The sequence below is a fragment of the Emys orbicularis genome, chromosome 22 (genome assembly GCF_028017835.1).
Source record: "Emys orbicularis isolate rEmyOrb1 chromosome 22, rEmyOrb1.hap1, whole genome shotgun sequence".
NCBI classification, from domain to species: Eukaryota; Metazoa; Chordata; order Testudines; family Emydidae; genus Emys; species Emys orbicularis.
Window position 1 is genome coordinate 6,657,538 of NC_088704.1, and position 25,074 is coordinate 6,682,611.

Genomic DNA, 25,074 nt, shown 5'->3' on the forward strand with positions numbered 1-25,074 from the left:
AGACAACTCCTTACACTTGTTCTCTACGTATAAATCGAGCCAACAGCCCGGCTGGGCTGGCCTGCGTCAGCTGAGTCCAATCAGACTGCACTGGCTCAGTCCAGCCCCTGCCGGTGACTCTTCCAATATAATAAAAAGTAATAAAAAACCCCATAAAAATCCCTATATTATGTGCACAAAATGGACTTCTATGCTGTTTCATGCACCATGTTTCCTTAGCACCATTGATTTCATGAGCACAATGACAATGTTATTCTACCGGGGCAGACGGAAGGTCGCTCCGGGGAGAGAACTTTCCTCTGGCTCGGCTTGGCCTGGCCTCGAGACAGCAGAGTCGTGGCCCGTGCGTCTGCTGTGGCATCCGCCGTCCAGCCTTAGCAGCCGCCGCAGCTTCTGGCGCAGGAGGTAGCCACGGTCTGGCAGAGGCCACTGGTTGCCAGCACGCCGCATTTGGAGAACTTGTCACGGCACAGGTCAGCTGTGGAGGAGAGGCGAAGAACCATGAAGGAACAGGGCAGAGCTCGGGGGGATGGAGCACGAAGGTTCAGGGGTTTGTCAAAACTGAAAACCAGAACGCCAGAAAGTTTCTACAGCTGAAGATTTGTTTTTATCCCTGTTTCCCCCCCCCCGCCAGGGGATAAAATAAATCAGTTCCCGAGCAGCTGTGTCCAGGAGTTTAGCATCTTAGGGGCAGAGGGGCCGGCCTGTCCTAGGAGGGCAGAGCAAGGAATTAGTGGTTGGACCCTCTCACCAGCCGCTCCTGTGTACTGATCGAGGAGTGATTCGCACCCACTGCCCAAGTATAGGGTCCCCACTGTGTGTGAGCCAAATCTCTCCCTCCCCCCCTTTTTGGAGAGCTGCCATTCAGCCAGCCTCCCGCTGAAATGTCCCCTCCCAGGGTCCTCCAGAGACCAGGCCGCGGCCCGTCTCATGGGCCAATTCACCCCGCGGCGGCAGCTCAGCGCCAGCGCGTCACTTCCTTACCTCGGAGCAGCTCTTCGTGGGCGCACACGGTACGAACACAGATTTCCTTGTTAATAACGTACACCCGTCGGAGGCTGAAAGGGAGAACAGAGCGCACGGCCTGAGGCGCCCTGGTGGGTGGAGTGGGGGAAGGGCTCTTTGGTCCCTGCCCGTGCTTGGGCCAAAGTGACCTGTATTTTCACTGTCAAATTGGGCCACGTTTTGGGGGGAATGAAATACCGCAGACAAGGGCTCTTTTTAATCACGTGTGCAGTGGTGTTGCTGCGGCCAGCAGCTGAGTCAGCAGCGAAATGGGGGAGAACTCCTCCCCTCTAACACAAGCCACAGGGCCAGGGCTCTGGGGGGGCCCATGGGAAGGTGTTGGTGGCTCTTGGTTACCTCGTGGTGTTAGCCTATGTCCATACTAGCTCAGGCTGTCAAGGGAGGCTCACTCAAGGTCTGCCCTATCTCCCCCCCCCGCACACACACACCCCTGTGTTACCATGAGTGGGTTGTGTGTGTGGCCACGGGGCGCGTGAATGGGGCCACTCAAGCTGTAAGCTCCGGTTCACTGGCTAGTGAGGACAAGGGTCACAAGCCACTGCCCACATGTAGTTCAAATTCACTCCGTGCAAAGGGGCAGCCCCAAACTCGGTTCGTCACACCGCGAACTCGGAGCAGCCCAGATGCAGGGTGACCAGACAGCAAGTGTGAAAAACCGGGGCAGGGGATAGGGGGGTAGTAGGAGCCTATATAAGAAAAAGACCCCAAAATGGGGACTGTCTCTATAAAATCGGGACAGCTGGTCACCCTACCCACCCTACCCAGATGGAACTTTTTGTTTTCCTTTATTAAATGCAAAACTGGGCCGTCTTGGGGGCTGCTCCTGGGATGGCCTATGAAAAACCGGGGCCTGGCCCTCCAACCAGGCCATGCGGTTCAGCCCTGCCTCCCGCTTACCTGTAGAAGCAGATCTCGTTCAGGCACTGCTTGCAGGGCTTGTGGACCGAGTAGAGCCTGGTGCAGGGATACTGCTCCTCCCGGCAATCTGCCCAACGAGAGAACAGAGCACTAGCCCATTAAACTGGCCGCTGACATCAGCCAAACTCCAGAGCAGCTGCTGTGGCTCTGGCATTGGTGCCAATGGGGGAAGCTGAGAGGTAGGGATGAGTGTTTAACAGGGACCCACAATTTCATTTAAGAGCCCGTGGTCAGCAAGCCGCCCATCTCCCTTAACCCTTCCCTGGAGAGCAGCCTCTCCTGCTTCTTCTGCACTGGCTGCTGGGTCTGCAGCATGAGCCCAATGGGAGTTCTGACCAGTCTGGGGCAGCGGAGGGCTGGGGGGAGATCGTCCGTGGGCCCAGTCACCATCTCAATGGGAGTGCCACGCCAGTGCTGACTCGGACCTCCTGGTTCCCCGAGTTAATGAAGTGCCCCACAAGCGGAGTGGAGCTGGAGTAGGAATGTCCTCTCTCTATTGCACCTTTCATCCCGTCGGATCCCAAACGACTGCACCCCCGTGCCTGGGAATTGCTGTAAGGAGCAGTGAAATGCAGCCACTTCTAGGGTGGAACAGCACAACTGTTTAAATAGCCCCACAGCTTAGGGCAGAAAGTGAAGGACTTTATCTCCAATGAAAACTGGATTGGGGGGGAGGAGGGACTTCAGGGAAGGAGAATTTAGTTACTGGAGCTGGACAGCTGAGTTAACGCCTTTCCTCTTGTGGCGAGTTCTTTAATGAGCACAGAGCCGTGGCCAGAACCTCAGCTTTAGACGACACCTAATAGCACACTAGCGCCCCCTGCAGAATGCTGGGGCATTGGCCCGGCTGTCAGAGGGGACTGCCCCTCAACTGCATGAACGCCAGAGCCTTGCTTAGCTTGCAAATCCTGCGGCTGGCACGGCTTTAGGGGGGACGGGGGTGTGTGTGCCCGCAGCTAGTATCTCAATGGTGAGAGGGCAGGTGCTGATACAGGGCTGCTCCCATGGGTGGGGCTTCACAGATAAAGCCCCTGCTGCGAAGAATGAACAAGCTAAAAGCCACATCTTGCAAGGGCCTTGAATTGCAGGGGCTGGAGGGTAGTCAGCCCTTGGCAGAAGACAGGCGGCTAACACCTCGGGTGCTGCCAGCAGCCCATGGCGGGGTTATCCAGCAGTTCCTGGAAAGCTGGCCTCCTTAGGCCGGGAGCAGGAGTTCTCCGCCTCCTTTAGTTCGGCCAGCTGGCAAGCGCCAGGAGTAGGTCCAATCTGGAAGGTGATCTCGATTTTCCCTTTTGGGGGGGGAGGGGGGCAGAAGCAGGAAAAATGTGATTTCACGACACCGTGCCAGAGTGTTTAGCTTGGAGCAGAGCAGAGCACCCCGGTCTCTGCACGCTTGGTAGGATCGCTAGCGCTGGCCTGCGCCGTCCCTCCATCCCCGCCCTGCAACGCCGGGCGGTTATGCAGCAGCCCCACACCACGTCACCGGGAGACGGCCGACTTCTAACCCCAACTGCTCTCAGTAACGTGTCCACCCTCAACAGCTCAATGCTCCCAGTGGCGGAGCCAGATGGGTCATTGGTGGCGGGCCGCAGAGCGAGCCTGCCCCACACTCACAGCGCCACGGGACCCCGGGCACCATGTTGCAATGCCTGAGTGAGGAACTGGGTGCAACCTTGCGGGACAGGAGTGGCCACTGCTGGGTGACTGCAGGGCCCCCAAAAGGCACCCTCATACACCTAGAGGCCACGACGGGGGGCTGTTGCTCCCCACCCTCATTAGCTCTGCCACTGAACGTTCCCCTTACGCACACAGATCCGATTCCTAACCCAAAGGCAGAGCGGTAACCAGCTAGCACCTGTGGGCAAGACAAGGAAACTCCATGGGGCTTTGCAAACTCAGCTGGTTCGTGTCTAACTCTGGGGCAGGGACGGCAGACGGCATCGCAGGCAGAGTTTAGGGAGAAGGGGGAGGAGACCAGCCCCCCACTGTGGAAATCAAGGGGACTTTGTGCTTTCTCTGGGGATTGAACATTTCCTCCCCACAGAGGAGGGGCTGCGCCGCGCAGGGTCTTTAAGCTACTCTCCGACATCAGTTAAAAAAAACAAGTGTCACCGAGAGCATCCACTGGAAGGGCCCGATCCTGCAATTCCGGGAGAAGCGCTGCTGGATTCAGCAGGGCTGCTCCCAGAAGGGAGGGCTGCAGGATCTGGTCCAAGGAGAGAACGCTCTGTCCCATCTACTACCCTGCTTGTTAATGGCAGGTTCTCTCTCAGACTCCCTGCTCAAAGGCAGATTGGCTGATGCGTGGGCAGCCACGTCGGAGAGCTACGGGTTTCTTACGCTGCGGGCAGACCTCAGACGATATGCTTGCAATCGATCAATGGTGATTTGAAGGATTAGAAGGTACGAGGGTGGCCTCATTAACCCCCTGCTCAATTTAAAGCATTTCCTGTAAGCGAAACGTCATCAAAGCTAGAAATCCACCAGGCAGCTCCTGCCAGCTGGAGAGAGCCTACAGCCCCGCCTCCCAACTGGGGTGTCTCCTTCACGTTCCACCCCAGGTTGTCCTGCCTGCGTGCTCGGGGGCGGAGGGGGGAAAACCAGTGCCCTGGCTCCTCTCTCAGCGCTCGAGCGAGCAGCTTTTTCCACCTCCTTTAAACTTTCCAGCCGTGCCTCCTGCAGGCCCTTCCTCCCGCTTAGAGCTGACTTCAGGCAGCTGCAGCTCCCGGAGGCACCCTACGGTTCAGAGAACAATGGGCTGCGGGTCTTACCAAGAGGTCCAGGTTCTGTGGGTTCGGTCTCGGGAAAATCTGGAGGGGAAAGACAATAGGTGGCGTTGAGAAAACAGCACTAGGCTGGGAACGGGCTGCAAACTGGTACAACTCATGCTCCTGTCTATAAGGTACATAAGGGCCCCCTGTTATTCCAGCCTCTGAGCGCTTCACCATCTGGGATGTATTGAGCCTCCCCACGCCCCGCCAGGCAGGGAGGGCCATTATCCCCATTGTGCAGATAGGGAACCGAGGCCCTGAGAAACCAAGTGACTTGCCCAGGGTCACACAGGTAGGCTGTGGCAGAGCACACAGGTCTGCCAAGTCCCAGGCCAGTGCACTAACCACTGGGCCATCCTCCCGCTCTGGGATAGGTGCTACTGCCCAGGAAAGCAACCCACACACACACACACACACACACACACACACACACACGACACTGTTTATCCTCTGTTCCACATTTAAACAGGGCGGATCTGCTCCTCGGCTAGTGTACGGCAGCAGACATACTGGCTACAATAGGGCTCCACGACGCACCTGGGGTTGGCGCTGGGATGATCTCCTGCTGGGTCTGTTGCTGGGACTGATACTGGAACTGCTCCTCGGGAGTGCGCTGGGTGGCATCTGCAACAGAGAACAAGCATGTTCAGCTCAGACTAATCGGGCACCACCCACACCCCACCCCGCCAAACGGGGCCAGAGACCCCAGCACTCTCCCTCCCCAGGAGCCTTGTTTTATTGGTCATTTTCCCCGTTTTGCAGTTTGGATCCTCCTCCGTTTCTTCCTTAATCCCGCAGTGACGTATCAATGCCACATAGTAACTGGGGCAACAGACTGCATCATAAAACCCCGCAGGACTAGACCTTCCCTGCAAGATCAAGGCAAAAGGGAAGCCAGGCTGGGAACGGCAGAATTCATATTCCCAACAAAGCACAATTATGCAGCCTCTGCGGCACGTTAGTTACACTCCAGCCAGTGCTGGCCAGCTGTAGCAAACAGGGCAGCTCAGAAGAGCAGATGAGTGCTCCACTGAGCAAGCGCTTACCTTGATAGTCATAGTAATCTTGATTGTCTAAAAAAAACAAAGCACAGAGAAAGGTCTCATTTTAGGAACAGCAAAGACCACTACAGCATGTGGAAGAAGGAAACAAATTGCTCTTGTTCTGCACAAAACCTGTCTCGCCCAGTCATCTCAGTGGTGGCTGCATCTCGCCTGGGATACTGACAGATTTCCTAATCCCAAGGGCAATGGAATCCCAGGTGGTTGCAGTGTACAGACAATCCACTCTAGGGTTTACAAGTCTGCTCTGAGTTGCTGATCGCCCAAGTCAACGGGAGAGTGGTCTTATGGTTACAAAACTGGGCTAGGAATTATTAGATCTGGGTTCAAATCTTGTGTCCGTCACAAATGTCTTAGGGGGCAGGGATAGTTCAGTGGTTTGAGCATTAGCCTCCTCAACCCAGGGTTGTGAGTTCAATCCTTGAGGGGGCCACTTAGGGAACTGGGGTAAAAATCTGTCTGGGGATTGGCCCTGCTTTGAGCAGGGGGTTGGCCCAGATGACCTTCTGAGGTCCTTTCCAACCCTGATAGTCTATGATCTCTGGGGGAAAAAATCAAGGCATAAACTTTCACCCACTGCAGTATGGGAAGACGGTTTGAGATAGTAGGTTAAAATTTTCTAAAGCGACTAGTGGAATGATCAAGACACCCAGGAGCGGTGCCAGGGTTTTTGCCGCCCTAGGCAGCAGCGCTCCTCCTCTGAGCATTCGGCGGCGGGGGTCCTTCCGCTCCGCGTCTTCGGGGCACTTCGGCGGCGGGTCCCGGAGCGAGTGAAGGACCCGCCGCCGAAGACCTGGAGCGGAAGGACCCCCTGCCGCCGAATTTCCGCCGAGGGTGGCAAAATGCCGCCCCCCAAATCCTGCTGCCCTAGGTGACTGCCTAGGGTCGCCTAGTGGAAGCGCCGGCCCTGAAGACACCATACAGAGGCCTAGTTTTCAGAGGTCAGGTGTCCAGCACTTTCTGAAAGATGTTTCAAGCTGGGGCTCCCAAATCACAAGTCGCTTTTGAAAATCTTGGCCATTAGTCTCTTCTAGACTGATCAAGATTCATGGGCAGTGAATACGCTTCTTGGAAGCAGCCTGGCACAACAGAATATCAGGAACCATCAGAGTTCAGTTGCAATATTGCAATCATAATTTCCCTGACACCTCATGAGCTACTCTGAACACGGGAAGTAGAAACCTGAGTTAGCCAAGCGTCTGTTAATGGAATAAATTAGCTTTGCCAGATGGGAAAAAGCAGATTATTTTACTTGGGAGGACCCTAAATTGTCCAACCTTCTCTATCAGCTAGGGGTGATCGTGGGCAGCATATCCGTTGCGAGTTTGTTGGGCGATGTGACAGTGAGAAACATTTAATACAGTTTAAAGGCAACAGCATCCAGGAACATAGAATCGGAGGTGCTTCTGTTTGTCTCTGGGCACCTTGTTACCAGGGAGATAGCGACTAATCCTGCCCTGTCCAGTCCCCTGCACTGAGATGACCCAGGGAGGTCCCTTCCAGTCCTACTATCCTATAAATCAGAAGAGTTCAGTGAAGCGCATCAGACGTTACCAGGGACTGGTTTAGGGGGAAGTTTAATGGAGCGACATCTGTGGACTGGGACTGGACCAGGGGTTGGGAGGAGCTCTCTCCAAGGACCTGAAAGGTGTAAATATGAGGGAGGGAGAGGAAAGGGTTGGCATGGGACAAACTGGAATGAAATTCAGAAAGGGGACATTCAGACTGAACATCAGGAAAAAAGCCTCCCAGTTGGCGAGATCTGTTAGGTGGTGAAGCCGTCTCACCAAGACACAGAAAGAGCAGGCGTGTGTGTGGAGGGATGGAGCGGGGGGAGATATATACGTGAAGCCACCAGGACCACTCACCTAACTGAGGGTCGTACTGGGAATACTGCAGCTGGTCAAGATAAGGAGGTCCTTCGAGATCGTACTGTCCCTGGGCCAGGAGCGCTGCTGGGAACACGCACACACACAGGAGAGAGAAATCATTGTGGTTTACTGAGTGATCAAAGTATTTGACCCTTTCAAAACTGCCCCCCCCCCACGCCGCTCCCACTGCTTGTCCCTTGACTAATGGGCAGATTCAACATAAAAAAGCTGCCCCCACTGCTTGTGGGATGGACACGTAGAAGGGGAGCCAGCATCCCAGGCACAAGTCAACATCCAGGTATCTGTGAGTTCAATCCCCACCTCCCACACCACACCTTCAGCAGCCCTGGGAGAGCCCCAATCCGCTGGCATAGCAAAGCTCTTGGAAATCAACAACTGGACTCCACCTCCATGTTCACATGAGAGTGGTCGTGGTCTGAACCAGACACCTTAGGGAGGCACATCTGGTTCACCAGCCCCCCAGGGGGGAATGCTGGACCAATAGCAATGGCTCCTTTGAGGGGGTGAAGGGCTCAGTGCCTGGAAGCCGGCAGGCAAGGGCCTCCCTGCGCTGCTTTGACAACAGGCCCTTCACTACCTCAGTTTCCCTGAGAGTTTCATTGTCAGGGCTCGGCCGCGTGAAGAGAGCTGACCTGACGCTCCGCCCCAGGAGCGCCAGCGTTTGTCTCCACGCCGCATGGCTGGCCACCGATCCTGGCAGCTGGGACGGTCGGCTCAGTCGCTGGGATTGCCCCTTGTCAGGGTGTGGCCAGGGCCGCCTGCAGAGCAGAAATTCTCGGGAGAGGACTCCGGGTTGACCCAAACAGCACCCGGGCAGGGCCGGATTAACCTTTTGTGGGCCCGGCGCCAAACGTACGTGTGGGCCCCCATGGGGGCACTGGAGCATGGCGCGGGGGGGTCGGTCCCCAGAGCGAGGGGCCGGCCAGGGACATGGCATGGCAGGGGCAGCCCTCTCTGCCCAGCCCTGTGCGAGGGCACTAGTTACAAACCGGCAGTTGCCAGATGCACAATGGTCTGTGGCCCTGTTCTGCCGGCGTGCCCCATGCTGAGCCACACATCCTCTCCCCCCCCCCACCCCGATTCCCTATGGCCAGAGCCCCCTCGGACGCACTGTGCCCAGCCCCCCCCTTCCCACAGCCCCACCACAACTGCCCAGCACCCCCCCGATCCCCCATTCCCTAGTGCCCCAACACACACACACACACATCCCCCCCCAATTCCCTATGGCCAGAGCCCCCCTGGACGCACTGTGCCCAGCACCCCCCTGCCCATAGCCCCACCACAACTGCCCAGCACCCCCCCGATCCCCCATTCCCTAGTGCCCCAACACACACACACACATCCCCCCCAATTCCCTATGGCCAGAGCCCCCCTGGACGCACTGTGCCCAGCACCCCCCTGCCCATAGCCCCACCACAACTGCCCAGCACCCCCCCGATCCCCCATTCCCTAGTGCCCCAACACACACACACACACACACACACACACACACATCCCCCCCCAATTCCCTATGGCCAGAGCCCCCCTGGACGCACTGTGCCCAGCACCCCCCTGCCCATAGCCCCACCACAACTGCCCAGCACCCCCCCGATCCCCCATTCCCTAGTGCCCCAACACACACACACATCCCCCCCCAATTCCCTATGGCCAGAGCCCCCCCAGACGCACTGTGCCCAGCGCCCCCCTGCCCATAGCCCCACCACAACTGCCCAGCACCCCCCCGATCCCCCATTCCCTAGTGCCCCAACACACACACACACACACACACACGTACATCCCCCCCCCAATTCCCTATGGCCAGAGCCCCCCCGGATGCACTGTGCCCAGCACCCCCCTGCCCATAGCCCCACTACAACTGCCCAGCACCCCCCCGATCCCCCATTCCCTAGTGCCCCAACACACACACACACACACACACATCCCCCCCCGATTCCCTATGGCCAGAGCCCCCCCGGACGCACTGTGCCCAGCACCCCCCTGCCCATAGCCCCACCACAACTGCCCAGCACCCCCCCTGATCCCCCATTCCCTAGTGCCCCAACACCCCCCCCCCCAATTCCCTATGGCCAGAGCCCCCCTGGACGGACTGTGCCCAGCGCCCCCCTGCCCATAGCCCCACCACAACTGCCCAGCACCCCCCCTGATCCCCCATTCCCTAGTGCCCCAACACCCCCCCCCCAATTCCCTATGGCCAGAGCCCCCCTGGACGGACTGTGCCCAGCGCCCCCCTGCCCATAGCCCCACCACAACTGCCCAGCACCCCCCTGATCCCCCATTCCCTAGTGCCCCAACACACACACACACACACACACACACACACCCAATTCCCTATGGCCAGAGCCCCCCTGGACGCACTGTGCCCAGCGCCCCCGCAGACCCTGCCAGAAATGCACAGTGCCCTGCACACCACCACCCCTGCCCAGCGCCCCGCTGCCCACAGCCCCACCACAACTGCCCAGCACCCCACACAGAAACCCCACTCCCTAGTGCCCCAACACACAGAGATCTTCTCTGCCCCCTCACAGCCCAGCACCCCCGCCCAGGCCCTCCAGAGACCCCTCTCCCCACGCCCTGCCTCCTGGCCGCACTCACTGGCTCTGCTGGAAGGTGAGTGTTTGCCGGTCTGAGCCGGCAGCGCAGCCAGGGCCGGTCCCAGGGCCAGGAATCGCTCCGGCCCCTCAGGAGGGGGCGCGATCAGCCAGGCCAGGGCCTGCCCCGGCCGGGCTCCCTCAGGACCCACTTGCCTGGAGGGGCCCAGCCAATCCCCCAACACTATCCGCCCCCCCAGGCTGGGACTAGCCAGGCTTCTGCACCAGTCCCAGGCGGCTCAGCTCCGGGGAGACAGGCGGGGCCGCGCAGGTGGTGGGAAGCAGAGACTGCCCGGAGCTGGAGGGGCACTGGGGTCCGGCCAGGGGCAGAGAGAAGCTGGAGGGTGAGGCCAGGAGGTGGAGAGGAGCAAATGGTGGGTGGCGGGGGGGGGGGAGCCAGCGGGCTGGCGGGGTCTCGGGGCGCAGAGCACGGGCCCGGCTCCATGGTGCCACTGCCCGTACCGTACAAACAGGAGGCGCAGGCCGAGCCAGGCGGCCACTCTGCTACATTTACCTGTCCCACCATGGCTCTACTGAAGAAGCCTCAACTAGCGTGAGCTGAACTCACATAGCGGCGCCCCTGAAGGCTGCACATCGCATTGACATGAGCTACACGGGCCAGTCTCTCCGTCTCCACGATTTAGAGGGGATCAGATGCACGGACTGTGGACTGCCCCCCCCCCCGCCCAGGACAGGAATCACCACTCCCTGGATAGGGACTCGTGGGGGGCCTGGGAGAGGGTGCTTGGCTCCGAGTCCTGCCTCAAACATCCTCCTGCTCACTGCAAGTGGGAACTTTACGAGGCCTCAAATTCGCCAAGAGCGCGAGCGTTGAGAACCAGCTGTGAGCCACCACCTCGCGGAGGATGCGTCCAGCCGTGTACGCAAGCACTAGGATTAGGGTCGCCAGTTTTGGGTGGGTTCCTGGAGATTTCATCACATGACATAATCTTTAATTAAAGATGAATCTTTAATTCCTGGAGACTCCAGGCCAACCCTGGAGGGTTGGCAACCCTAACTAGTGTGCGTGCTACACAGAGACAGCGCAAACGAGGGCCACAAACTCCCGCAGGGACCTCCGAGAGCACAAAAAGTGCTAGGTCCCAAAATCAGCAAGCGTGGGGCAGGCCTGCAAAGCGAGGGAGCTGAGCCTGGTCCCTCACCCTTCCTACACCCACAGCAAGGGCTGGTGCCTGGAGCTGGCTGGCAGCTTGGTAAATCTGTCTCGTCAAGCACAAGTCCAGGGAGTGTATTAGAAACGGGCGTCCCCGCCGAGGTGCACAGACAATCACCTCATGCTTTGTCCGGACCGACAGCCCAAATCCCAGTTAAAAGCACCCTGGGGTCCAATCTGGGCTGAGTTACCGACAATGCCGGATGCGGAGCAAAGTGGACATTTAAGGTCCTCTCCTCTGGATCTGCAGAGCACGTGTCGCACCCACAGCCCCCCCGAGTGCCGATGGGGTACCCACATCCAGATGGCAACATACCCCCGAACCTAGTGTGCTTATGGGATGCGTGCACGCTAGCCTCTTCAGCCATTTGCATTCAAATGCAGCTAGGAAAGCAGATGCACTGGAAGTCAAGGGCTTGGCAAATGAAGCAGGAAATTGGGACAAGTCTCCCTCCGGCTGGAAGTCATTGAGTGAACAAGAGCTCCTCCACTCCTCAGCGAGGTCGGTGTCCACAAAGCAGCAGACGGCAGATGAGGAAGGGGAAGAGCTGGCTTAGGCCCAGAAAGAGCAATAGCCTAACGACTCCAGGCCAGGTAAAAACCCCAAACCTTGCAATAAGCTGTAAGAGCCGAATCACTGCTCAGCACCCATTGTTTCCCCCTGTCCATCTTCAGGCCCCACGGTGGGGTTGGAAAATGCACCTCCCCTCATGAAGTCTGGAAATTCCCACAGGGTCTCTCCTCCCTGTCACACACACACTTCAAACATAGGCTGAACGTCCAGTGGAAAGCGTTACCCACTGCCCCTTCCCTATCTGCACCACTGAAAAAATACACCCAGCCATGGGCAGCACATGAACACCCCCTTTGGGGAGGCTAGTCCCCCAGGCCTGCCCCTTCTGCCTGAGGCCTCGCCCACCCGGCTGGAGGAGCCCTCACCAAACCTCCTCAACCCCCAGGCCGCCTTCCAGCCCCTGAGTGCCGGCCCGACCCCCGAAGCAACCGGCTAGTCGAGCCCCAGCTCCAGGCTGCCAGCCCGAGCTGAGCCCCTGCTGGCTTCAGGAGGGAAAGGGGGCGCCAGGGCTCAGTGCTCAGGGCTCAGCCAGGGCCATGGCCTGGGTTAGGGGAGGCTTAGCCTCCCCCGGCCTATGAAACCCACTGCCCATGCACTCACCCTTCCCAGGTGCTCACCTGGCTACCATCCTTGTGAACTCAAACACTACGCTGCTCGCCACAGCTGCCACTGATCATCTGAGGCCCAGCTCTGCCCGTGGCAGCGAGAGCCCAAGTGTAGACAGGCCTCCGGGGCCACGGGTATTTTATAGACCTGCCAGGTTCAGATGACATGATGGCGAAAATGCCCGAGTGCCGTCGACACTAGTGCTCCTGCTGGCAGGGGGCGATGTCCCAACAAGATTTCCCTGATAAAGCACACACTAGAGCTGGTCAAAACAATTTTGTCAAAAGATTCCTAGGGAATGTACGGTTCTGACGAAACGTTCACTGAGATGTCGCAGGTCCGGGCTGGAATTTCTGGTCTAAACCAGAGAGAGAAAGCTCCAGCCTAGGCAATGGCGTGGTAGGGCAGTCACCTGGGATAGGACTCCCTCATCCCAGTGTGTGGGTGATGGAGAATTTTGAAAGCCCTCGGTTTCTTCCCGACGTGGAATGGGAACATTTTTTAAATCTCAAAAATGTTCATGGGATGGTAAATCCGTTTCCTCTCCAGCTCCCATGTACACACAGCCTTAAAGTGACACCGAGTTAAAAAGCACGTTCTTTCACAAACTCGACGTGAGGTTACTCCGAACATTTAGTGCATATTTCTCACTGTTAACGTTACTTTGCTTCTTTCAGTTTCACTCAAGGATCAGCTAAGCTGGCTGGTTTCACTTGCTGGATCTCATGCAATAGCACGAGGCTGCAACATTAGGCTGCAAATGCTGCTAGGGAACGGAGACATGCATTCTAACCTCACAGAGCTACTGGTGTCCTCCTGCCCTGCTCCGGGGACAGACATCCTACAGCCTTGTTAATTGCCCACATAAACCACCGATCGAGAGTGACGCCGTCTCCCTGGCACCCCTCTATTCCCCCCACGCCAATAGGGACAAGTACATAAAAGGTCATTAATGATGCAATAATCTGCTGTTACATTGGACCTAGTGTCCCCAGATCTCAAAGCACCAGCCAGCCCCCCAGCACCGCCGGAGAGTAGGGAAGGGCTGCCGTCACATTTCACAGGTGGGGAAACTGAGGCCCAGAGAGTCTAACTGACGAACAGGGAATCTGTGACAGAGCAGGGAATTGAACCCAGGCCCATTTAGGCCAATCCACTGTTGTAGCCTCTAGGCTGTCCTGTCCTCAGTTCCTTTTTTTTCTATTCACTCCTGAAGCCCCGTGGATGGAGACTGCCTAGCCCCTTCCTCTGGACCCTCCCCCTGCTCTTGGCTTTCTGCCTTCTGCCACATTGCCCCAAAGGTTCAAACTCCCTCTCCCCTTCGAATCGCTTCCGAACACTCCTCCCCCTCCACGCCCCTCTTCCGGGAGGCCGAGCAGTGACTGCCAAGCCCGGGAGAGGCATCTGAGTCCGGGCTTCAGGAGATGAAAACTCTGCCGCACTCGGAGAGCTGGTTGGTCAGCGCATCGTACACCTGAACGGTGTCATTCGTCTGCTTAGACCAGAGGCTCTGTGGGGGAGGGACTGTGCCTCTCCCCCTCCCCCCCAGGTTTGGTCCATCACTGACCAGGTGGGTGGATCTCTAACAGTGACTCTACCAGGTCACTTTTCCCCAAGGTACGCGCATGCCATGCTGGCCTGCCCATGCCAGCGGGCTCGGGGCTGGGATGCCTTGCACTCACCTGGCAGACACAGCAGGATGAGACATACGGCTCTCATGGTCACGGGGGGCAGCGGGGAGGAGCGAAGCAGCGCAGGAGGTAGTTGGATGAGCTTTGGGAAGTCTGGAAAAGAAGACGGGAGCAGGGATTAGCAGGAGGCTTTGGACGTCGTCCCAACCATGTCACTACAGGGACAATCCCTAGGTGCCGTCTGGGGGTACTGCCGAGATGCCAAAGGGGCATTCTACAGCCTCCTCTTGCTGATGCATCACCACTCGTCTCCCAGGCCAATGGGGATGGAATTACTGGGGTCGCTGGCTGGCCAAGTCGGACCCATTAACGGCTCCTGCACACCTCGCTCTAAGCTCTCCCACATAGAACCACCGAGAATTAACACCTGCCATTTCTGTGCCATCTTCCAGCCACGGGGCTCAAAGCCACTGGACAAAACATTAATGAGGCCTGAACTTCCCCCCTTTGAGGATCATCCTCCCATCACAGAGACACCGAGGCTTGGAGAATTTAAGCAACTTAGCTAAGGCCCCACAGTACGTCAGTGGCAGAGTAGAGACTGGCACGCATGTGTCCTGACTCCCGCACCCCTTAACCACAAGGCCATCCCTTCCTCCCCATCAGGAATCCATCAGCAGCCCCTCCGTGTGCGTCCCTGCCAAGACCAGCTTATTTTTTAAAGGGGTCTTCTGGGCTGTCCTATAATGGGCCCAAGCCCACTGATGCAGGTGGATCGCCGGAACCTGCAGCATTCCCTCCCTTCCTGATGGAAGCAGAGCATGTCCTCCGTGCACATGGCAGAAAGCCTCATCGGAAAGCACTTCGCCAAGCTCTAACAAGAGATCTAGCACCCGTAGGATTGCACTGACTACAGTTCTACCAGGAGCGTCCCCAGTGCCTGTTGCTAGATGTCTAGGGCACCGGGCTGGGAGCCAAAAGAGACAGGTTCTGTTTCCAGCTCTGATGCGGACGTGCTGCATGACCTCGGACAACCCCCATGCCTCAGTTTCCCCGTCAGTAAAGTGAGGCTAATGTTACCGACCTTCCTTTGTAAAGCATTAGAGATCAGACGACGGGGGCTCCGTAAGAGCTAACTGACGATATTTCACCATTTCTTTTTTAGACGGCGTGTAGGGGAACGTGATGCATTTCATTGCTCTGAGACAACACTGCAGACAGCATCTATCACTGACCAGCCAATGCACCTTAATTCTGATTTCTATTGCCCCATTTGCTCCTGTGCACTAGGTCCGTATCCCACTCAGTTTGGGGGCCCTTAGCAAACTGCCCTTCAACCAGGACAGGGGTTTTGGGGGTCAAAGCAGGGCAGGCCCATGAAACCCAGGACTAAGGTTGCCAACTGTCTAATCACACAAACCCAAACACCCTTGCCACGCACCTTCTCCGAGGCCTTGCCCCACTCCCTCCATTCCGCCCTCCCTCCGTTGCTCGCTCTCCCCCACCCTCACTCACTTTCACTGGGCTGGGGCAGGGGGTTGGGGTGTGGGAGGGGGTGCGGGCTCTGGGCTGGGGCTGAGGGGTTTGCAGTGTGGAAGGGGGCTCCGGGCTGAGCCTGGGGTTGGGGTGCAGAAAGGGGTGTGGGGTGCAAGTTCTGGGAGGGAGTTTGGGTGCAGGAGGGGGCTCCAGGCTGGGGTGGAGGAGGGGGTGAGGGCTCCGGGTGACGCTTACCTCTGGTGGCTCCCAGGAAGCGTCCAGCATGTCCCTCCGGCTCCTAGTGGCGGGGCGGCCATGGGGATGTGCGCGGTGCCCCCGCTTGCAGGCACCGCCCCTGTAGCTCCCGGCCAATGGGAGCTGCGGAGCTGGCACTTGGGGTGGGGGCAGCACACTGAGCCCCCATGGCCGCCCCTACAACTAGGAGCCGGAGGGACATGCTGGCCGCTTCTGGGAGCTGCGTGGAGCCAGGGGCAGGGAGCCTGCCTTAGCCCCGCTGCACCGCCGGACTTTTAACCACCTAAAATCTCCCGGTTTGGCTTCAGCCACCTCTGGGAGATAGGGCTGGATTCCGGGAGACTCCCGGTGAAACCGGGAGGGTTGGCAACCCTACCCAGGACTGTTGGGAGGGACTGTTCTTGACTTGCAAAAAACCCCAAACCCCACCCATCCACCATCCCCATCCTGGGTCCTATGTATATTTCTGCCACTGCCCCACTCTGCAAGACCCATAGTAACCCACTTCCAAGCTCCCCATCCGACACTGCGCTCAGCCCTGGCCTGCAATACCCTGGCTTCTCCTACACAGGGCCTGAAGAACAGAGGCTGCCAGGCCGAGGGAACCGTGCAATGCCATACCCAAAGCGTGCCAAGAAGCGATGCTGCCAAACTCCCTGCACAAGTGACTGGGGCTGGATTTGAACCCGAGTTCTCCAGCAAGAAACAGGCAATGCCATCGGCCACTCTCCTTGGCGCGCTCAGCGGCCCGTGCTCACTGGTAACCCCAGTGCAGAATGCCGGCTGCTCCCAATTAAAATCCACACAGGCAGCCTCTTTCCACTGGGGTGATGGAAGTTTCTGGAGGGCAAGCCCAGCCTGGCTAAGTGAGAACACATGCTGGGCTCCTTTTCCAAAGGTCACTTGCCATAAGCACGTTCTCTCCTTGTTCTTACTGTATCCACACAGGGTGAACTGCTGGCTGACACTGAGCCAAGTGGCCTGCGGATCTTAACATCTCCCCAAGCATGTCCTGCTGATGGGAGGGGAGTGAGAGCACCCTTCTTCCCCAAACAAGATGTCTGTCTGAGTCACAGCGCTGCGGGGGAAGCAAGCTAATACATCTCCTGGCAAGAGCCCATCATGGAGGCTGGATTGGAGAGAGGAGGATCTGGGATCTCGGATACGGTTTGTTGTGAGCAGCCTCCGAGTCACCAGCTCATCCTCACCCCAGCGCAGGGTTGGGGGGGGATCTCAGTCCAGCTCCTAGCAGGACTGGTGTCTATATCACAAAGCCACCACCGTGGGGACAGGCACTTACTTCTCCATCTCCTACCAGCAGCTTCAGCAGCAAGGTGAAGGACCACTGGAGACTGAATTCTCCCCTGACCCCTAGGGAGGGTCCCTCTGGGGATGGATGGAGGCACGCTGGCGGAGCAGGGACCCGGAGAAAGCCTGTACTGCTGCCAACGTGTGATCTCTACCCTGTGGCTAAACAGAGGCCTTCAGTCCTGTCAATCCAGCACCGTTCACTTCCTGCTACTCCTAAGAGGCCCCAGCTGAGATCAGAGCAGTACATACACCCAGCAAGAGCGAGTCCTTGCTCCAGTGAACTTTCCATCCAAGCCAGAAAAGGTAGGAGAATTATGATCCCCACTGTAGAGACGAGGCGCTGAAGCACAGAGAGATGAGGTGACTTACCCAAGGTCACGCAGGGAGGAACTGGACCCAGATCTCCAGCGTCCCAGTCCAGTGCATTAACCACAAAACCACCCTTCCTTCCCCCCTAAGTTCACATGAAATGGAAAGTCTTTCTATGACTCAGTAAAGAAATGGCTTTCAATCCAAGCCAACGCAGGCAACCTCGCTCCATCTTCCTCCTCCACCTCCCCGGGAGAGGCATGGCGACCTGATCTTGGAGCGGAACAAACTCATCTGCAAGGATCTCATCTCAGCCACTCGGGTACAGGAAAACGTCATACAAGTGGCGAGAATGTGATTTCTCTTGATCTACACCAGCCCAGACAACATCAACCCCCCTCCCATCACGTGGGGAAAACAGGACTAGGGTTGTCAATGCTTAGCAATGAATGCTTAGCCTGACTTTACTCAGCTGTTTGTTTTTTCGCTGTTTTTAACACCAGGATCATCTGAAGCCAGGAGACGTCCAAAGGGGAAGCAGCTGGAGGCATCACGGATGGTGCCCTACGTGGAGGGCAGTCAGAGAAGTGACTCCAGGTAGCATCAGCCTCAAAGGAAGGCAGAACGAAGCAGTACCCCTGGGTGCATCTTGGGTCACCTCCAAAGATGGCCTCTGGCTCAATCCAAAACCTCACGCGATGGTCAGCACTGACACGCAACTGTGCTAAATAGCTGCCCTGGCTTCCCAACGTTCATCTTAACGCTCTGTTCTCCTCTCTCAACACACAGGGAATTGCTTAAAAATGGTAACTATATCATCATAATCCTCACACGTTCATTAGCAGTGCTTGACTAACCACACGCTTCAGCATTCTCTTCCCCTCCCACTGAAACGCAGCCATCTCTGGGGTGGAACGTCATGGCTGTGCGATAAAGTGCAGCAGCACGAGGCCTGGTGGAAACTGTTTATTTGATGGAAAATTGGGGCATAGATTAAAGAAGTTTTTTCGTGGAAAGTGTCCGCTTCCCACTGCAAATCTCAACTTTTAGTTGAAAAACCGAATACCTGAAAAAATTTGATTCAGGAATGCTGCTGCGGTGCATTCTGGGAGCCGCTGTTCAGGTGGGCTCATGGCCCCAGTCTCCTCTACAGGCAGGTTCCAACTACATCTGCTATGATACACCACCATGGCTCAACAAGAAGGGTCACAGTGGTGTATCATGGGAGATGTAGTCTGACCAGGGAGCTGGCCCATAGAATAAAATGGAGGCATGAGACCACCGAACTAAAATTCCCATGAAGCAGTGGCTAAGCAGTGCTTGCTATGGGGTCATTCCCCAATGCCCAAGGGGAAATCCTGATATAAGAGAAATAACTTAGTTGGATATTTCACTTTTGCCAGAAAGTTTTTTTGGAAAAATTTCCTGAAGGGTCCCCAGTACTGCAGCATGTTAAACTACCTACCAGTATTACAATATGTGTACAGAACGCTCTAGCAATGAAGTGAACGTTTCCCACCAGGGCTTTGGAGCTGTGCTCCGGCTCCACTCCGGCTCCAGGCAAAAACCTGCAGCTCCACTGCTCCGGAGCTGCTCCAGCTCCGGGCTCGCTCCAAAGCCCTGTTTCCCACAACTAACAAGCTCTCCAGTAAAATCTGGGAAGCCAGGACCAACTGTGGATGCTCCGTATCCCTTGCAGAACAAACAAATACACCAAAACAACTTCAGATTTGGGCACGAAACCAAAGACGTAGCCTTGTTTTGCCCAAGGAGAACTGAAAGCCAAGAACTGAAAGCCAGAGCGCCGGGGGGAGGGCGGTGAGCCCGGCCGGTGCTCTCCGCTCTCCCCGGCGGCCAGAGCGCCGGGAGCAGAGCGGCGAGCCCCCGGCGGCGAGCCCGGCCGGGGCTCTCCGCTCTCCCCGACCGGCGAGCCCGGCCGGGGCTCTCCGCTCTCCCCGACCGGCCGGAGCGCCGGGGGGAGGGCGGAGAGCCTGGCCGGGGCTCTCCACTCTCCCCGGCGGCCAGAGCGCCGGGGGGAGGGCGGCGAGCCCGGCCGGGGCCCCACTCTCCCCGGCGGCCAGAGCGCCGAGGGGAGGGCGGCGAGCCCAGCCGGGGCCCCGCTCTCCCCGACCGGCCGGAGCGCCGCGGGGAGGACGGCGAGCCCAGTCGTGGCCCCGCTCTCGGGCCGGAGCGCCCCGCCGCGCCGCCCCCCTCCAGGCGCCGCCCCAAGCACACGCTTGGTGGGCTGGTGCCTGGAGCCGGCCCTGCTCAGTACTGATCAGAGCAGACGCTGCTTACGTTTAAGTGTTGTGCGCAGTGATGTTGTAGCCCATGTCGGTCCCAGGATATTAGAGAGACAAGGTGGGGGGAGGTCACATCTTTTATTGGACCAACTTCTGCTGGTGAAAGACAAGCTTTTGTGCTACACAGAGCTTTTCCTCGGACACAAATACACCCTGCAGGTTGTACAGCTGCCAGTCAAAAGACTTGCTGGTGCAACTTGTAAAGGGAGGGGGGACAAGGGGGTGGTAACGTGCCAACAAAAACACGTCTTTTTTCTCCCTTCGCCTTTCCCGTATATTTTGCCCATGTGTTTACAGGCTTCTCTTGCAAAGATTCAGTTGCGACGGCTTATCCACCACTTGGACTGCTGCCGGCGTCTCGTTAGTGCCAGTGCAAGGTGGAACACTGCTTTCCTCCTCTAGGGATAGCTCAGTGGTTTGAGCATTGGCCTGCTAAACCCAGGGTTGTGAGTTCAATCCTTGAGGGGGCCATTTGGGGATTTAGTGCAGGATTGGTCCTGCTTTGAGCAGGGGGTTGGACTAGATGACCTCCTGAGGTCCCTTCCAACCCTGATAGTCTATGATTCTATTCTAAGTCATCCCTGTTATCAGTGTATGATGCTTATTTCCCAAAACTCCTTCGTATCAAACACCTCTGCACAACCGTTACTAAACACTTTTTTGTTAAAAAAAAGGGGGATTCCCCCTTATCAACTCCCCACCCTGAAAACAAAGGCCCGGCTCCCCCACACACTTACCCACACGCTTAATTTAACCCATGGGAGTAGCCACTGTATGAGTCAAGTGCGGTGTGGGTGTTTGCAGGATGGGAGCTGCAGGAACTGCAAATCACACGGGGAGGGAGGGGGGGGGAAGGATCTGTTTTAAAAGAATCTTTTCCAGACTGATGTGAACTGAAAAATACACTGGCATAGATGGCTGCTTTGGTGTGTGTCCCTTTAAGAAATAGCAGAGGTACGAGGTGGCGGGTGCTTGTAGAGTTAGATCACACAGCCAAACCCTGCAATTAGCACAGACTGTGGTCAAAAGCCTCCTATTTAAGGGGCCAGCATACAGGTTGACAGTTCCACTTCTAATGCGTACAGCAGCTCTTTCCGAGCGTCCTTTGATTTCTCCATGCATGAATAGAGACTTGCTCTCCTGAGCGACAGGGGGAGAATTTCTTCTCTCTTTCTCCCCCCTCTGACCATACCGGTTTTCCTTGGAATGCTCCCCGCCCCCCACTTTACCCACCCCCAAGGTCCTTCACTGGAAAGGAAATACTTGCTGGATGCTCTGAGCAAAGTGTCCTTAAACAGGCCTGGACGTAACACGCTTCGTTCTTTAGGAAAGTTTCCTGGTATTTCCTCCCCTTTGAAGAAATGCTGCGGAACTCTACTTGCGTGCGCAGAGCATCGAAGGAGGCCATTTCTGCCCATGCTGATGCTCTTCTCCCCCCCATCCCCCGCCCCTCCCCAGCCTCCAATCAATTAATCCAGGGCCAAATGCCCCCTTGATGCAATCAGCTTGAAAAGGAATGAGGTCAATGATCCAGAAAAGCACTTTTCAACAAGCAAACTAGGTTCCTCTTTGGGTGCCGGGAGACCCAGTCTGAGCAAAGGGGTGGCTGGGAGTGGGGCCTTTGCCCCAAGGCAGGAGGGTCTGGGCACTGGGTTTTTCGGTATTTGCACGTGCTTGGCTTTCAGTGGTTTGCAGAGATGTGAGCTCATTTGGGAAGGATTCCTTGGAAGGCTCTGTGTGTCCCTTCCTAGGAGCAGTCACGCCCGGCTCCCACCAAAGCACAAGCGATGCCGCGATAGCTTTGGGAAGCGAGATTCGAGAATTGCATTTAAGAGACAAACAACTGATGGTTAATTGTAGGCAACTGTGGAAAGGAGGAAGGTGCTGCAGAAGCTTCCATATCAGCTCTGCCAATGCCCCTCAGTCCCCACACACAGCACCTTCTGCTGGTCCACTCTTGCCTCTTTCCCCCTCCAGTTTGCCCATGTACCTCCATCCTGTCCTGCAACCTCCCACTTCCCCCGGCACTCCAGTCCTGCCCTCCACCACCCACAGCGTTGCCAATACACCTCAATCCAGATACCCAGCACCTCCTGCAATTCCAACCCTAGGCCCTCCCACCGCTTTGTCTCCACACCTGCAGCCCCCGCGGCTGGCAGTGAAATACACAACATTACCGAGAGCTTATTGCAAGATTTCTCCCTCTCTGGGGTGAAACAGAGAGAGTTCGACTGCTCCCCATATGGTCCTTGTGTCAAGGGGTATTTTGCATCTTGTGCATCACTGGCGAATGAATAGCAAGGACTACAAAATCCTCCAACATCTAGTCACCGGGGTTTTTGGGTTGACAAAGCCACTTCGATTTTGCAAACCCTCTTTTGTCTTGTTCTGGAAGCCCTGGGTACTTTCCATGCCCCATTCACATTTTAAATTCACGATTTCCCTAGCTCAGTGATTCTCAACTTGGGGCCCAGTCAGCACACAGCTGCGGCCCATGTGACATCCTCAGGGCTATACAGGTAGTATTGGATGCGGCCCACAGTGGGTTGAGAACCACTGGCCTAGCTCCAGGACCGGCAGCCTGTGCTGTTGGCTAGGGACAAGCCCATCATCCTAAAGCTCAACTGGCACGTCTGGGTGACTTGCCTGTGGTCTGTAGGCTCTGTTCTCACCCCTCCCAATTACACTGTCCCTCCTCCCTTTCTTGTCTCAGTCTCGCCTCTGAGCGGCATATGAAGCCAATAAATCCAAGTCAAAACTTCCAAGCCCATCATGTTCCAGTGCCTTTGAAACCAGGCCAAATGAGCTTGCCCATCCCTAATAAAACACTTAACTCTTTTCCTGCCTCTTGTGTCTGAAGGGCTCCAATCACTTTACAGACACAAACTCTTACAAAGGCCCCTGTGAGATAGGCAAGGATAATGGTCCCCATTATACAGATGGGGAAACTGAGGCACAGTCCAGGGAAAAGAGTTGCCCAAGATCATGCAGAGAGTAGAGTGAATGAGGCTCATTTGCCTCTTAATGTGGGGTTCACACAGAAGGTTCAGCTAGCCCAGCAGACAGCACAACTGATGAGAGCACACACCGTTCCAGCCAGTGGTGGACCAATTCCAAGGTTTTAGTGCTAGTCTTTGAAGCCCTCAGTTGGCCGGTCCTTGCTCCTTCAGGCCTTATCTACACTAGGAAAGATTCCTGCCCATGTTCCAGCAATGGCAGAGCTGCCCTGGTGCTGGCCATGGAAGGACACCTGCGTAGGTTTTTACCACCACGTCACAAAAGCACGCGCCGGTGGCTAAAATGCCCGTGCCCTGGCTACGCAGCAGTGCCGCCACACTGTCGCTGGAGCACGGGTCCTGCAGCATCTCGGAGCTTTGCTTTCGTCTCCCGTTGACGTCTACGATCAACGAGGACGCTGTGACTTGAAGAGCCCAGAGTCAACATGCTGGGGCCGAGCCTTCTGCACCCAGGATGCGACACGTCTCTGCACGTGCACATGGACTCCACAGCTGGCAGCCCAGAGAACAGGCACATGGGCGGCATCACAGGAAAGGGCAACCGCCTTGGGTTAGGGGGGTGGAAACGTCCACAGGAGGGGGGACCCGCTGGAGCTGGTCACTGTTTCAAAAACCTCCTTCCCCCACGGGCTGCATCTGGAGCTTGAGGAGTCTGGTTCCAAGCCAGTTCCCACCCCGCCGGGGCTATAAAGGAGAGGGGAACAGATTCAGAGTCCACATGGGAAAGGAAAAGGCCAATCCCATCTTTTCTAGCGAGTGAGGTGAGGAAGAGAAAGACGACCCTGTTGTCAGCCCACGTGCTGGGTACGTTGGAATTCAGCTGCCGGAACTGGGGGTGCTGAGGAGGAAAACGGGGCCGCCTCCCTGCCCAGCTCCCCACCACTGCCAGATAGACCCAGCGCCCCTTCCTTTGGCGTCCCAAGAGTCACCGCATCTCCTGGAGCCCCATCCTTTAGCCCGACCTGCCACGACGAGAGAAAGACGTGGACTCATCCTCGCTTTTGACCACGGCTCAAGCCTGGCACTTGTATCTCCTCTACCCCAGAACCCAACCGCTCGTACGGGTGGATCCAAGGGGGTGCATCTAACTCCCACCTCTGACTTCTGCCTCCCTGGTTGCATTGTCCTGAGCCGCGCAGTGCTTCTGTTCCACCCTGCTGGACTCGGAGTTCTCACAAGGCGACGGGAGAATTGGGCCCATTCACACAGGCCTGGAAGGGCCCCCCCTGACTGATCGAATCCAGGCCCCGGTTAGTGCTACTTGCCAGAAAGTCACGTTATTCTATTTTTTTCTTTAAGTTACGGGGTTGAAATACATTAATTGGTTGGGTTGTTAGCGTGTGCGAGTGTGGTGGGCATAGGGTATGGGCAGAATGGCAACCCCACACACCAAGTCCTCTATCCACACAGCCAGGAGCGAGAGGTAAGTACAGGCTCCACGGCCCATTCAGGCCTTAGCCTCTCGGCCAAGACTGCTGGCAAAGGGATCAATCAGTCTCAGGTGGGGTGGCTGTGTGTGCAATGGAGACTGCGGACGGGGGCAGAGCTCATGTCTTTCGTCTGAACATTCGTATCCCTAAACAGCGGGTGGCAACGCCCGGTCAATTCAGCTTTTTCTAATCAATTCTTTGAGATGCACTTACACCTCAAAAGCCAGCATTTATCTCAATGCGCTTCCCCATGCAACGAGCGCGGATCAACTCTGTTAGTTCTATTTTCATCCCTGCCATCCAAGATTGGTGACGAACTGGAATGGAGTCAAAATTCAGAGCTAACCTGCCTAGGAGAGGCAGCATGGGCCAGGGCATTCCATTCCCAGCTCTGCCACTGATCTGCTGTGTGACCCTGGGCAAGTCACATGACCTCCCTGTGCCTGTTTCCTCTCCCACCCTTTGTCTTGTCTGTTTCTACTCTAAGCTCTTCAGGGCTGGGACTGTTTCTTATCAGGGGTCTGTCCACCACCTGGCACAACGGGGCCCTAATCTGGTCGGTACCCCTAGGCACTGTTGTCCAAAAATAAACAATATTGCTCCATGGAGTTGGTCCCTGGGCTGCATGATCTGTTTACCGATACAAAGGGCCATTACAAAGGAGGCCCTTTGCGCCTTTAGACTGGTCACGGTGGCCACTGCTGGTTAGTTAACGTCACAGCTTTTCCTCTT

The 25,074-nt window shown here is 56.7% G+C and overlaps 1 protein-coding gene across 1 annotated transcript; it reads right to left on the minus strand.

The window, feature by feature from the left end:
• Positions 1-374: 374 nt before the first annotated feature.
• On the minus strand, positions 375-14,329 carry MFAP2 (microfibril associated protein 2). Its single transcript, XM_065421174.1, has 8 exons — positions 14,293-14,329; positions 7,645-7,731; positions 5,762-5,788; positions 5,253-5,339; positions 4,716-4,754; positions 1,924-2,011; positions 985-1,058; positions 375-478 (listed from the first exon to the last, which is right to left on the minus strand). The coding sequence occupies exons 1-8, from the start codon at positions 14,327-14,329 to the stop codon at positions 375-377; spliced, it is 543 nt and encodes a 180-aa protein (XP_065277246.1).
• Positions 14,330-25,074: the final 10,745 nt, after the last annotated feature.

What these genes read in the sequence shown, in the direction of transcription:
- MFAP2 (XM_065421174.1), bottom strand. Translation starts at nt 14,329, where the DNA reads ATGAGAGCCGTATGTCTCATCCTGCTGTGTCTGCCAG. An exon ending in CACAGAACCTGGACCTCTTG is followed by an intron (nt 2,012 to 4,715) that starts GTAAGACCCGCA and finishes CTCGTTGGGCAG; the next exon opens with ATTGCCGGGAGGAGCAGTAT. An exon ending in AACGAGATCTGCTTCTACAG is followed by an intron (nt 1,059 to 1,923) that starts GTAAGCGGGAGG and finishes TCTCCCTTTCAG; the next exon opens with CCTCCGACGGGTGTACGTTA.